The sequence below is a fragment of the Nannospalax galili genome, unplaced genomic scaffold (assembly GCF_000622305.1).
Source record: "Nannospalax galili isolate Female #2095 unplaced genomic scaffold, S.galili_v1.0 scaffold335, whole genome shotgun sequence".
Lineage (NCBI taxonomy): Eukaryota > Metazoa > Chordata > Mammalia > Rodentia > Spalacidae > Nannospalax > Nannospalax galili.
This window is the reverse complement of record NW_008337842.1, coordinates 4,260,752-4,274,990: the sequence shown is the minus strand read 5'-3', so window position 1 is coordinate 4,274,990 and position 14,239 is coordinate 4,260,752. Positions and strand designations below refer to the sequence as shown.

Sequence of the window (14,239 nt, the reverse complement as noted above, 5' to 3'; positions counted from 1 at the left end):
TGAGTTCAATATTGTATAACTGTATTAATTCAACAGTGAACCTAAATTTTTTTATTTTTTTGTCTTTTTGAAGTAGGGTCTCCCTGTAACCCCAGCTCTCCTGGAACTCACTATGTAGACCAGGCTGGCCTTGAACTCACAGAGATCCGCCTGCCTCTGCCTCCCAAGTCCTTGGACAAGAGGTGTGCGCCACCACGCCCAGCTTCCAACCTAAAAATTTTATAGCCACTTTTGAAAGAGCTGTATTTTTGCTCTGGAAACTGTTATTGAGCATATTAAAGCTGTAATGAAATGCTTCTTCTAATGGCCAAGCTGCCTCTGCCTCCCAAGTGCGTGGACAAGAGGTGTGCGCCACCACGCCCAGCTTCCAACCTAAAAATTTTATAGCCACTTTTGAAAGAGCTGTATTTTTGCTCTGGAAACTGTTATTGAGCATATTAAAGCTGTAATGAAATGCTTCTTCTAATGGCCAAGCTGCCTCTGCCTCCCAAGTGCGTGGACAAGAGGTGTGCGCCACCACGCCCAGCTTCCAACCTAAAAATTTTATAGCCACTTTTGAAAGAGCTGTATTTTTGCTCTGGAAACTGTTATTGAGCATATTAAAGCTGTAATGAAATGCTTCTTCTAATGGCCAAGCTGCCTCTGCCTCCCAAGTGCGTGGACAAGAGGTGTGCGCCACCACGCCCAGCTTCCAACCTAAAAATTTTATAGCCACTTTTGAAAGAGCTGTATTTTTGCTCTGGAAACTGTTATTGAGCATATTAAAGCTGTAATGAAATGCTTCTTCTAATGGCCAAGCTGCCTCTGCCTCCCAAGTGCGTGGACAAGAGGTGTGCGCCACCACGCCCAGCTTCCAACCTAAAAATTTTATAGCCACTTTTGAAAGAGCTGTATTTTTGCTCTGGAAACTGTTATTGAGCATATTAAAGCTGTAATGAAATGCTTCTTCTAATTATGTGGTTATTAAATAAATAATTAAAAAAGATTTATTTTTGATCATGTATCTGTGAATATGTCTGTGTGTAAGTGAAGGTGCCCTCAGAGACTAAAAGAGGGTATTAGATCCCTTAGAACTAGAGATACAAGGTCTCATGTAGCCCAAGCTGGACTCCAATATGCTATGTAGTTGAGGATGGCTTTGAACTTCTGATCTCCTGTCTTGACCTTGCAAGTGCTGGGATTACAGGTTTGCACCACCACACCCAGTATGTGTGGTCTTGAAGAGCAAATCCAGAGTCTCGTGCAGGCTCCCAACTGAGCATACTGTGCATGGCTCGTGGCTTTCTTCCAACTGAGCTACATCCCTAGTCCTGAAACATTTTTTATATGAGGAAAAATTTTTCTCACCAGTAGTTAATGTCAAAGAATCCTATTTCAGCATGCACAAAAGAATTAAAACACTTATAAAAATCTGTTGCATTATGTGATGATAGCCTAAAGAAAATACGACTGTATACAACACAGCTTTTGATTTCATTTTCTCCATCTAAGCATATCAGACCTTTATCTTTTCTCCAAAACTGCCCATGTTGACTGAGTTGCAAACCAAGTGCAAAGACTACTAAAATAATTTACAGGAAAATAAGGCACATTAAAAACTATGTAGCTCATGAAGATAGGAGAAAAGTGTGAGATTTCAAAGTGAGAAACCCTAGGTTAGGTTCCTGGGTCCCTCTATGCCCAGTGTGTGTCTTTGGACAGAGCACTTAATAGTGTCCTTGAACCTTGACTTTTCATCTACAGAATGAAGCAGCAATAGCTCACCCAGAGAGCCCATACTGGGGCCAAGGTGAAATCCTTTAGGTGCATTTAGTCCTAACATCACTGACAGCTCAGTGCAGCAGGGCATTGTTTTAGTCATTATACCCCTTTCCAGAGGCCGTCCGATGATTAGCGATTGCCTGGTATAAAAATTCAAAGGTTTGTCTCCCTTGCTTCTGTTGGCTGTGATGCTGGAGAGCCACCCCAGCTCAGAGCACCCTGTAGAATGGGCCAAGCCTCCATCACAGTGACATTCAGAGTCAGCTTCTAACTCTGCCTGATCCACATTTCTCTGCAGGCATAGCTCACAGATGCATTCACTGACAAAGCTCCCACAAGTCGTCTCTGGCTTTGGGTCCATTTCCAGTGCAGGGGAGGAAAAAATACTTTCTTTTGACATTTTGACTGAAGAGACTCTCTCAGCTTCCTGTAGTCCCAAGTCTTTCTTGATTGAGGAAGCTTAACTCCAACCTCCCGCTCTAGTTCCAATGGCTGTCTTCCTGTTTATGGCTGTGTCTTCATCCTCCTGTATTTCTCTCTGTAATTGCAATCAATATCAATATTATTTTCTGCCCTTTCTTATATAAAAGTAATGTAAATGTTTAGTGTTAAACATTTCACTTTTGTTAGGAGCCCTCCCCTCTTCTTTATATTCTTATCTATTCAATTGTGGGGTAGAGCCATAATTTATTGAACTAATCTCTGAAAGAAGAACAATTGAATTGTGTTACCTGTGTTTCGTTATTACAGAAAATGCTTTAAATAAGTAACACTGCTTGAACACTATTTTGTATTATGTGACATCTGTACGAATGTAGGATAAGTTCCCAGAGATAGGACTCCTGGGCTAAAGAGTTGTGGTCACTGCCAGTGGCGGCCACTCCTTCATTCTCACGGGCTGAGGCCGCTCTTCTGCTCGCCTTGTACTGCCTCCTGTTGTCGCTGCTTCTGCCCGGTCCCGGACCCCAGGGCTGGTGAGGAGACTGTGTTAGCAAAGCCACATTCAGACACAGGAGACCAGGTTCAGTAACACAGGTCTGCTTTATTGCAGGAAGGCACAAGCTTATATGGGGTAGTGGTTCAATCACAGCACAGAAAGTAGGATACCTTATTAGCATAATAGTCTCAGCATCCTATTAGCATAACAGACTTAACATCCTATCACAGAATAGTGAGTAGGATGCCTCATTAGCATATTGGGTTTCAGATTACAGAGCCTGGATTTCTGGAAACTAGGTGACACTGACTGTTGCAATATCTAAGTGTTGCAATTTGGAATTCCAAGGGTGGTGATTAGGGAGTGGTGAGCTCTAGGCATCAGTCTCATGATCTGCCAATGGGAGCAAATGTCACAAGGTGTTCCTTGTGGCTCCAGTGGTCTGGCTGTTGCCTCGGGCCTGCTGTATGTCTGTCAATAAGACTTTCACCCTAGGCTCAAGCCTGTCTCTCACAAAGAATAAATGGAATTGTTTAAAAAATATCATGGGGCTGAAGAGATAGCTCAGCAGTTAAGAGCACTGGCTGCTCTCACAGAGGACCTGGGTCAATTTCAGCACCCACATGGTGGCTAACAACCATGTTAGTTCCAGGGGAATCTAACACCCTCTTCTGATTTCTGTGGGCATTGCACTACACTGGTGTACTTACATACATGCAGGCAATACACTCATATACATATGATAAAAATAATTAATAGTTTTTAAAAAGTCAAGCTGGGCCTGGTGGTGTGGTCTGTAGTATGAGTCCCCCCCCCACATACAGACAGACAAAGGAAAACATTATCATATTGTCTTTGAAAATTGGATCATTCTGCACACAAAGTAGCAGTAAAAGATTCCCTGTATTCTCAGAGATTTCCCAACACAATTTATTATCAAATGTTAGATTTCTAAATAATTGGATGTAAAGAAAGAGATGCACTGGGTAATTTTCAAGTTGTATGAAATCACTGTATTAGTTACTTTTCTGTTGCTGTGAGAGAAATGCTGACCAAAGCAACTTATAGAAGGATTTGTGCTTGTGGTTCCAAGCATGGCAGCAGAGGTGACTGGAGGAAGAGGGAAGCTAAGCACTCACATCTTCAAGCAGGCACAGGGAAAACAAGAAAGTAACTGGAGATCTGGCAAGGCTTAAGAACTCTCTAAGCCAGCCCCCAGTGATGTACTTCCTCAAGCACAGCCCCAACTTCCAAGACCTCCCAAAACAGTGCCACCAACTGGGGACAAAATGTCCAAATACTTGGAGCTCATGGGGGACATTCTCATTGAAACCACCACAGTCACTTAAATAAGAGTTTAGAAGTTGAGAGCCAGGCATGATGGCTCATGCCTGTAACCCCAGCACTCAAGAAGCTGAGGTAGGAAGATTGCTGTGAGTCTGAAGTCAGCCTGGCTTCAGAGTGAGATACTGTCTCAAAAATAAAAATCAGAAAAACAAAAACAGAAGACAAACAGAGTTGGGACCACAATGGAACCAACATTATGGTGAACTTTGACAGAGATGAGTTCTTGAAAATCTTACAAGTAGAAGCGCTGCAGCTAACTAATATTTGATGCTTTTGTAAATAGCAAATGGCATTGGTAACCCAAAGCTTTGTGGGAGCCAAATCCAAGGACACTTGGCAATTGCTCTTGTGTTACTCAATCTTAAACCAGACATATTAGTAATCTATTCCTGAAGACTGACCTCAGATAGCTTAGGTAACTGAAATTTTCTCTATTGTTTCAGTCTAATGTGGCCTTATTTTAATAACCTCAAATCAGTCACTACATACTCACAAACTCTAAAAGAAAAAATACATATATCCTGGAGCAGAATGGCAGAAACAAGTTGAACAATAGAGTTAGAGAATATTTCTTATCATATTCAATAAATAATTCTTTCCCCTGTTTCTCTTTCAAACGCCCCACCCTGAGCAGAAGCATTTCTTTAAATTCAAAGAAATAGTAATGGAAAAACATAGATTCTATTCTAAAGGTGAATAAATCCATTTTATACAATGTTACACAAAATACATACCGTATCTGTTATGTTTGCATGGAGCAAACACTACTGAATCACATATAATCTAAAATTATTTCTTTTAGTCATACCTCAAACCTCATTTAATATACACTCTGCCTCAGTTTATTCATCAGTGAAATGCAGCAATGCTGATTGTGGTGGTTTGAATGGAAACGTTCCCCGTAGACTCCAAGTATTTGGCCCCCAGTTCTTGGCCCTGTTTGGGAAAGGCCTTGGAATCTTTGGGAGCTGTGGCTCCCAAAGGGACACAGGGGACAGGCCTAGAAAGTTCAAAGCCCCATCTTACTTCCAGTTAGTAAGGGGGTGAGGTGGGGCTATCAGGAAGTGCTGAACTCTGCCCCCAAGGATGGGATTATACCTTCATAAAAAGGCTAATAGAACTAGGCAGGCTTTTTTGCTTCCACGCTTTCTTTTAAGAACATTGCAACTAAGTGCGATCTTGTAAGCAGACACCAGGCCTTGATCACAAAACCAACAGCTGGCATCTTGATTTTGGACTTCAGATCCAGAACTGTGATAAAATAAATTTTTGTTCTTTTTCAAAAAGCTTTATTTTTTTCTAAGTGTGCATGTGTGTCTGTATAAGTGTATGCCACGTGTGCTATTGCCTATGGATGCCAGAACAGGGCACTGAATTCCCTGGAACTGGAGTTGGAGGCAGCTGTGACTATCCCAATGAGGGTATAGAGAACAGAATTTGGGCCCTCTGGAAGAGCAGGAAGAGCTCCTAATTGCTGACCCGTCTCTCCAAGCCCTTGATACTCTTAAAAATCTTTCACTATGTTCAGTATATGTGCAATATGGACTTCTGCCCTTTATAACCTTAAGTTACCAGGAAGGGTTAGGAAGATGGATTTATCACTTATGGATTGTGACGCACTGTTCATTGTGCTTATCTGTTCCCCTAACCCCCAGAATGGCCCTGAAGCAAGATCTTATCTGTGAGTCATGGAAATTCTTGATCCTCCGGGAGGAATTTATCCAAGGTCTCCAACTGCCTAAGTGGTAGACCTTGGATTTAAATATTGTTATTTCTGATCTCAAAGATTCTGACCACAACATACCAGTCATGACAGAATGCAGTTTAAAATTATTTTTTCCACTTTTGAACTCCTAATTCATGGGATTTATGCACTCCATGAACGAGCCTAGGAGTATTATCTACCTCATCCAGCAGCTCTGAATCATGAATTATTATTCATTATTGTGATGACCTATGCCTCTCTTTAGACTGTCGATCGGCACTCTAAAACTTTGTAAACTCTCTACTGTTCTTGCTTGGAATCCCAGGATCCCTTTTGCAGTTAACTGGAGCTCGAAGACGGTGGAAGGAAAGCTGCTCTGCTTTGAGGGAGTGGAACAAACGTGGTCTATTGAAGCTGGTGGATACTATCCTTGAAAAATGAAGTGTCTCCAGCGCCAAGCCGGCCGCTCCAAAGGTTCAAGGTGATGGGAGGACCCGATCCCGCAACCGCGCTCGCCCCGCCCCTGAGGAGCGACCAGCCCGGAGGCGTGAGAACGCGGAGCGGCACGGCGGCTCCTTATAGGTCAGGCCGGGCGCACGCGGAGAGTCGCCCGCCCGGCAGGACTCGCGGGACTCGGCAGCGCCGGCCTTCAGCGCAGCCCCGGCAGATCCCGACTAGGCCATGGCCGCCACGGGCGCCCGGCTCCTGCGCGCCGCCTGCGCCTCCGTCTCCGCCCCCGGGTCCCTCCACGGCCCGACTTGCCGCTGGCTGCTGCTAGCCGGGGCCCGCGCCGGAGCGACCGGCCTGCGGCGGAACGTAGGCCCGGGCGGAAGCAGCGTGGGGCCCAGCCGGCCGCTGAGCCTGTCTGCATGCGCGCGGAGCAGGTGGGGCGCGGGGGTGCTTGGGGCTGTGCCCCTCCCTCGGGGGCGGGGGAGGATGGTGATGGTGCTTGGGGCTGAGTCTCCTTCCGCGGCGGGGGTGCTTGGGACCGAGTCCCCTCAACTTCCGCCCCGCCCGCTCACGCTGTCCCGGCGTTACCTCTTCCCCTTCCGCAGCGCTGCATCCTCCTGGGACACTTTGCACCAGCCTGCAGTGACCTTCCGGGGGTGTCAGCGCCTCGGGCCTGGCTGGACACTGTCCCCTGGTCTTCCCCAGAGGCCTGTCCTTCCCCAGAGGCCTGCCCTTGTAGCAGTCCCCCTGGACTCACGCGCCTACAGTATGTTCCTGCCATTTGTGCTGTCTTCTAGTTAGCGAAGGGCCTGCCTTGGGATGGGAACGTAGGGCTTTTAACTGGCACAAGTCTAACCGCCACATTTCTTGTAGACCGAGGATAAGCACTGTAGCCCATCTATTAGTTGAAGAATAAATGAGACATAAGTAGTTTTAAGCTGGTTAAAGGTGAGGGCTCAGTAGATGGCCACCTCCTAGCAAACTTGGGCACACAATGGAGAAGTGTTGTAAATGTTGAGATAGAGGAGAAATTTCCCCCTAAAGTGGGTTGAAGTTTTATATTGGGCATGTTTGTTTGCAAAGGCACTGTCACCTTAGATTTACTAGTGATGAAATTTACTTGCAGTTTCAGCGTGTAGCCACATGGTGGAGATTTTTTTATAAGGAAAGTATCAGTGCAAAACCACAGCTCTTGTCCCAAAGGGAATATGAGAGAGTTTATTCAGAACCCAATAAAAGTGACCATGGCAGGGTTAGGTTGCCCTGAATTGTTTATTCCATCTGTAGAAAAACTTAGGTAAACTTTTGTTGGCATAGATTAAAAGAAAGTCATACATCAGTGTATTTGCCAAATACATTGGTGGGTTATCAGGCAGGTGGGTTAGGTTTTTAATACTGTCTTACAACATTTTAGTGTTGGTGGAAGCTGATAGTCTGCTAAGTTAATATATTCCAAAACTTTTACCTAGTGATCATAAAGATGTTAGCTCAGATACAGTGGCTGGTAATAGTACATGAGTTTTTGTTTTGTGTTTGAGTTAGGGTCTCACTATGTAGTCCTGGCTGGCCTTGAACTCTCAGAGATCCTTTCATCTCTGCCTCCCAAGTGCTGGAATTAAAGACCTGCACCAACCATGGCCGGCTAGTGCGAGGCTGTTAAGGGGATTAAAGTAACCCAAGATAATTTTGGCTGCCTCTGGGTCAGTCACAGTCCATCTCTCTACAGTCCTGAATGTTTGATCAATTAGTCTACGGAATCTTCAGCGCAGATGCAGCTTCTTCAGAGAGCTTCTGTTCCTAGTCGGCTCTACCAGCTGCTTGACCTCAGAATGCAGTATGTCAGGGAGTAAGAACTGGAGAGAGAGAGTGTGGGATTTGTATGCTGTCTCTTCTAGCTTCTTGATAACACCATGAAGAGGGACTGGGACTTGTGCACCTTCTCTCTCTTGAACCCATGAGTCCCGATAGCTTTTCTTGTGCGGGTGTGAGGAAGATGAGGGAAAACACAAATGGTCCCTATTTCCTCTGCTGTTTCCTCCCACTGACCTGCCTGGATGCCTTAATTTCTATGGCGACTGTTTTCTGGGTATAAGTTTTGACATAGATTGAACATATTGATATAACTAGTATTTAAGGGACTACAAATGCTTTGGCAGATTGTCGCCCACAAATTTGTCATTTGGGTTTGGATATTGTGGTTCTTATCACCATGGACTTCAGAGCTTTAGACTTTTCAGCTCTTATTATGCCAGACCCTTGGTGCTCAGTGTGGTAACTCCCAGACACATGTGGTTATTGATGTTTAAGAAAATTAAAGTTGCAGGTTGGGTGTTTGGTGCATGCCTTTCATCCCAGCACTTGGAGGCAGAGGCAGGTGGATCTCTATGAGATGGAAGCCAGCCTGGTCTACATAGCAAGTTCCAGGCCAGCTGGGGCTATAATGAGACCCTGTCTCAAAAAACCAAACCAATGAAAATAAAAAATAAGATAAAATAAAAATTAAAGACTTAGTCTCTCAGTTACACTAGCCACATTTCAGGTACTTAGTAGTTGCATGTGCTGCGTGTTTACTGTGGTTGTCATTGCAAGTACAGAGCATCCCTGTTATAGGACAAAGTTGAATCAGACAACAGTTCTAGAAACTGAGTTTGAAGTTTACATTGAGATAAGCTTTCAGTAAGTGGATGTCGAAAAGCTCCTTTTATCCCCAAATACCTTGACACGCTGTATTTTGCAGTGATTCAGCTTACAAAGGGCTTTCACATATTGTTTTATTGTGCTCATAAGACACTTCAGTGACTGGGGAGAAGTCGGAGAGTAGGAGTAATAGTTTTATTAAGTAGCTGGCAAAACCAAGCCTGGACCTTGAATAGATTCTGTACAGTATACTAGTTGACGGTCTTTTTCTTTATGGAATTAATGCTGGGGATGTACCCTGAGGCCTGTTTCCTGTCAGGCATGTGGTCTGCCCTTGTGCTACTGTGCTTACCCTTGAGTTCATACTTCCATGAGTCATTTAGGAGAGCAGACGTGACTGGCCTGTTCTCTGGCTAGTGTCCCAGGTCGTGTAGAGAAAGGGTCACAGCAGCTGCTCTTTCCTCCATTAAACCTGCTGAGACCTGTAGATTCAGCCCCTGACAGTCTTGTTGAGATGTCTGCTGGGGTCCAGCACAGGAAGTGGAAGAGTTAAATGGTGACAGTGGGAAAGTATGATAGATAAAATAGTTGTTTGCCCTGATGACTGGTGAATTGTTGAAGAAGAAGGGTTAGAAGAATGGCATCTTTTTGAGCATATAAAATCTTACCTAGTTGTAGAATTGGGGAGTGGGGATCCAGATAGTTGACCAACACCATCCTTAAGAGTGAACAGACAGAACTACTTGGGTCAAGTACATGTGTATAATGTTTTAAGAAATAAAGTATTTCTATAAACTTTCTCTCTTGACTGTTTCTCCTAATTCTTTAAATTAAAATCAATTTAATCCTAGGCTGGAGATAACTCAGTTGCTAGTGTGCTTGTCTAGTGTGAAGACCTGGGTTTGATTCCTAACACCAGATTTGTTGGGTGTGGTGGCACACACCTGTAATACTGGCACTTGGGAGGTAGAGGCAGGAGGTTCAGAAGTTTACCTCATTACACGGAGTGTTGGAAGGTGCCCTAGGATATGCATAAGATTCTGTCAAAAAAATCAATTTAGGGGGCTAGAGAGACTGGCTGCTGTTGCAGAGGACCCTAGTGTGGTCCCCAGCACCCACTTGATGGCTAACAACCATCCATAACTCCAGTTCCAGGGGATCTGACACTCTTTTCTGACATTTGTGGGCATCGTACAACACTTACATACATTCAGGCAACACACTCATGCACACAAAATAAAAATAATAAATATTTTTAAAACAATCAATTTAATACTTTAATGAGAAGCTTGGTAAAATCACTGTTCTTTTGACTGTTCTCTTTCCATGGAAACACCCTTAATGCATATTAGAAACAAGACCAGAAGCTATACCTCCTGACTCTAAGGATCTGTGCTCTTCACCTGCAGAATTTCCTTTTCTGTCTCATTTGTGCTTTCCATTGTGTCCTTCAGTAAATCAGCTAATAATCTTAGCATATAATAAGGCTGCGTACCATTAACACTTAACAGCAGGTTAGGTTCTTAACAAAAGCGTTTGGGCTTGGGCTTTAAATAAAAGTTACTAATTAGTGTTTGAATTCTATTGTGTGTTGGGTATTTTGTACATTGTCAAAAGTATATAAATGTCACTCTGATTTTACAGGAGACTGATATTAAAGAGATTTGAGATTCCTGTGTTGTGAGTTCAGCGGTCATGTGCTCTAGAACAGCAGTCCTAAAGACCTCTGGCTTTCAGTAATTTCATAAATGATGGGCTATTACCTGTTGCATTTACTGTAGCTTTAGCTCCCAGGCATTTGTACATGGCTGAATCTCTCTAGACTTCTCAACTGGGCTTTGGTTCCTGCTGCCATGTGACTTTGGAACTGCTGCATCTGCTTTTGCCATTATTAAACTAAACAAGCTTTAAACCTGAGCTGTCTCGTCTTCCCCCAGGTGCCTTCTCTCTTAACCCGGGTGACTAACTGTACCACCTAGCTGGCCAAGCTGACGGTGTCAGCATTTCTTCCCTCTCTCTTGATAGACTATGAATGGTCTCCCAGACCCTCCATCGACTACGTGACCAGCTTTTAAGGCATTGTCCCCTACATCTCGTTTAATTTGTGGTTTTATGAACATCTCCTTGCCTCTGGGCTGTCTTCATTCTCAGCTGTTTTACCTTGAGAGAAAAAGCTGTTGGGTAGTTTAGAGTCACAATTCCTGTTTAAGAATACTTGTTTTTTTTTTTTTTTGTCTTTTTGAAGCAGGGTCTCCCCGTAGCCCCAGCTGTCCTGGAACTCACTATGTAGACCAGGCTGGCCTTGAACTCATAGAGATCCGCCTGCCTCTGCCTCCTGAGTGCTGGGATTACTTGTTTTATGGCTTCCTGGGAATGAGGCATCAAAAAGTGTTTCACTGATTTTGTCTCTGGAGCCCTGGAAGGAATCTCTTCTTCCTGCCTGCCTGCCTGCCTGTCTTTTTGGCAGTTCTCAGAATTGAGCCCTGGGCCCCACCCACAGCAGGTGTTCAGCAAGTCAAATACTTGTTTTTAAAGCGTATTTTTCATGAAATGTGAGGAGCCATAGGCTTTTTTGGGGGACAAACATGCACACACGCACTGTGTGTGTGTGTGTGTGTGTGTGTGTGTGTGTGACACACAGAATGGAAATTGGTTCTTTCCTTCCACAGTGTGGTTCTCAGGGATGAAACTCAGGTCATCAGGCTTAGCAGCAAATGACTTTACCTGCTGAGCCATTCCCCCCCACCCCCCATTTTGATAGCTTATATTGATGTGTCTAACTTTGTTTTTAAAGAAAACGAAGTATATTCCTTGAACCAAGTGAGTTTTATAATGACATTTTCATAGATTTTTTTTAAAGCACATTTTCATTTATGGTCTCATCAGAGTGATCTTTTGGGGTTGCTGTAGTATCAGAGCATTTTCCACTTAGGGGCGCTTCATTTGACTCTTGCAAAATGAGATAATTGGATCTGATCATGTTAAAGATATTTCTGCCTCTGAAATTACTTGATTCTAGGTTTTTTTCTAAAGCTTGCTTGCAGGGGAGGTGGGGCAGTTGTTGACTACAATTATCTATTGGTAGTGGTAAAAATTACAGCTCGTTATTCTAAGTTGAAATACATCCTGTAAGTGCTAGTATGGAGGGTGAGGATCTGGGTGCTAGCTTAATTTGTTTTCCCAAGTCTTAGAGATGTTTGTGAGAAAGTAAAGTCCTTTAAGTTACGTAGCTGATGGTATAGCAAAAGCACCAGCAGAGATTTTCATCTTTCCAAGGTTCTGTTCTGCTGATTATTATGAATGTATAAGGTGGACTGAAATGAAATGTTCAGATACTCAGAAACATGCAAAACTGTTGCCTCTCAGTGACAGACCCTTCCTGGCCCTTATCAGACACACAGCAGTCGCCCAGTGGGCAGCAGGATGATTGTTTTGGGAAAGCTGGCCACAGACAACCTTTTCTCTTAGGGCCATGGTCATAGAGACATTGGTTTTCAGGAGCTTGTGAAAACAAAATAAGGCTCAGATCTATGAACTGAGGCTGTAGATCAGTGGTACAATATTTGCTTAACATGTATGAGGGTCTAGATTTAATCCCCAGCACCAAAATGAAACCTAAATCACCACCACCACACCACAAAACCCCCAGTAGACTTCATGAGTGGTAATGAGTGCTAAATGTTTTCATAGATCTGTGACTGGTGGGGAGACACACTGCAATCCCACTGGTTGCTACGCCCAGGAAGTCCTTTTCATTTCCCTTAAAGTGACAGAGCTTGCCATCTGGTGGGTAGGGATAGATAGCTGGCCTTTGATTTGTTCTGTCTTATTCTTACAACATGCAGGTTAAAATAATTATTTTAAGTTATGACTAAAACTTACTGTTCTGGCAGAAGACCCACATTTGAGTCCCAGCACCCACATGGCAGCTAACAAATGTCTGTAACTTCAGTTCCGGGGGTTCCGACAGCCTCTTCTGTCCTCTGCAGGCATTGCACAACATGGGTGCACTTACCTACATGCAGACAATGTACTCATACACATAAAATAAATAAAAATTTAAAAATGTATGTGTATGTGAGTGATGTGGGTGGGGTGCCACCTGGTGCACGTGTGGCGATCAGAGGATAACTTCTTCACGTTGGTTCTCCCCACCTTTACCCAGGTTCCAGGCATCACACTCAGGTCACCAAGCTTGCTAGGCAAGCGCCTTGTATCCTACTGAACCATCTCACCAGCCCTTAGGTTATGGTTTGAGATCCCTAAAATTACTAAGCATCTGCTTCTTTTTCCAGCTCAGAAGATAAAATAACAGTCCACTTTAAGAACCAAGATGGTGAAACACTAACAGCCAAGGGGAAAGTTGGTGACTCTCTGCTAGATGTTGTGATTGAAAATAATCTAGATATTGATGGCTTTGGTAAGTATTGTTTTATTTCTTTATTGCATGGGGCGGAGGGGGGGTGGGGGGCATGCTCGGCCCATAATGCATATGTGGAGGTAAGAGGACAGCTTTGTGGAGTCAGTCCTCTCCTTCCATTATGTGGGTCCTAGAAGCCAAACTCAGGTTCTTGGGCTTGGTGGCAAGCACCTTTACCAGCTGAGCATCTTGTTCACCCAGCAGTGTGTGTTGTAACAAACTGCTCTTGGGATTTGGATGGTGCGTGTTCAAGTTTGAGAACTGCTGGTATAGAACCAGAGCTTTGTGAATGTTTTCCACTTGTAACCACTTTTTACTTAAGAAATTTTACACACTGGTATATAGTTTATAGTTATACAAATATTTACTGATCATAAATCATAAATTTATTTTAAAACAATTCTTAGGTATGTATACCTATAACTATTTAATAATGATAAAAGCAAATTCACATATTAATGAAATGGATGCTTGTTTAGTTTTACATGGCAAATTAAATCATGGCTGAATATTTGATACTTTAGGATATAATGTATATTTAACATTTTTCAGAGTTGATCAACATTTTGATTTGTAATTCTCAATTCTGAGAATGTTGCTTCTCATAAATATGTAGCCTCAAATGGCAGAAGTTTATTTAGCACCATTTCATAAATTCAGTCCTAATCCCAAGTCAAAATTCACTGAATAATATTTTTCATGCTTTGAAGAATTTTTTTTTGGTTTTTAAAAAATATTTAATAACCACATTTTATGTGTATACTTGTGTTGCCTACATGTAGTGCTATGCCTCCAGAGCAAAGATGCATCTCTTTCAAAATTGGCTGTAAGTTTTTAGGTTCACAGTTGAATTAATACAGTCATACAATATTGAATTCAGTATAAACCCTGTAAGATATAAAATTGAAAGAGTTTTTACCCTTCAAAGAGGATCCCCATTTCAAGATACGCCATTTCCTACACTTTTTAATATTATTTTTTG

General features: G+C 43.2%; 1 protein-coding gene across 1 annotated transcript in view; it reads left to right on the top strand.

The window, feature by feature from the left end:
* Nucleotides 1-6,110: 6,110 nt before the first annotated feature.
* Nucleotides 6,111-14,239, top strand: part of Fdx1 (ferredoxin 1) — a 57,572-nt gene continuing 49,443 nt past the window's right edge. The window contains exons 1-2 of the mRNA XM_008832823.3: nt 6,111-6,634; nt 13,133-13,257. Of these exons, the coding sequence (XP_008831045.1) occupies nt 6,432-6,634; nt 13,133-13,257 (328 nt within the window). The 5' untranslated portion in view covers nt 6,111-6,431. The remainder of the gene's footprint in view (nt 6,635-13,132; nt 13,258-14,239) is intronic.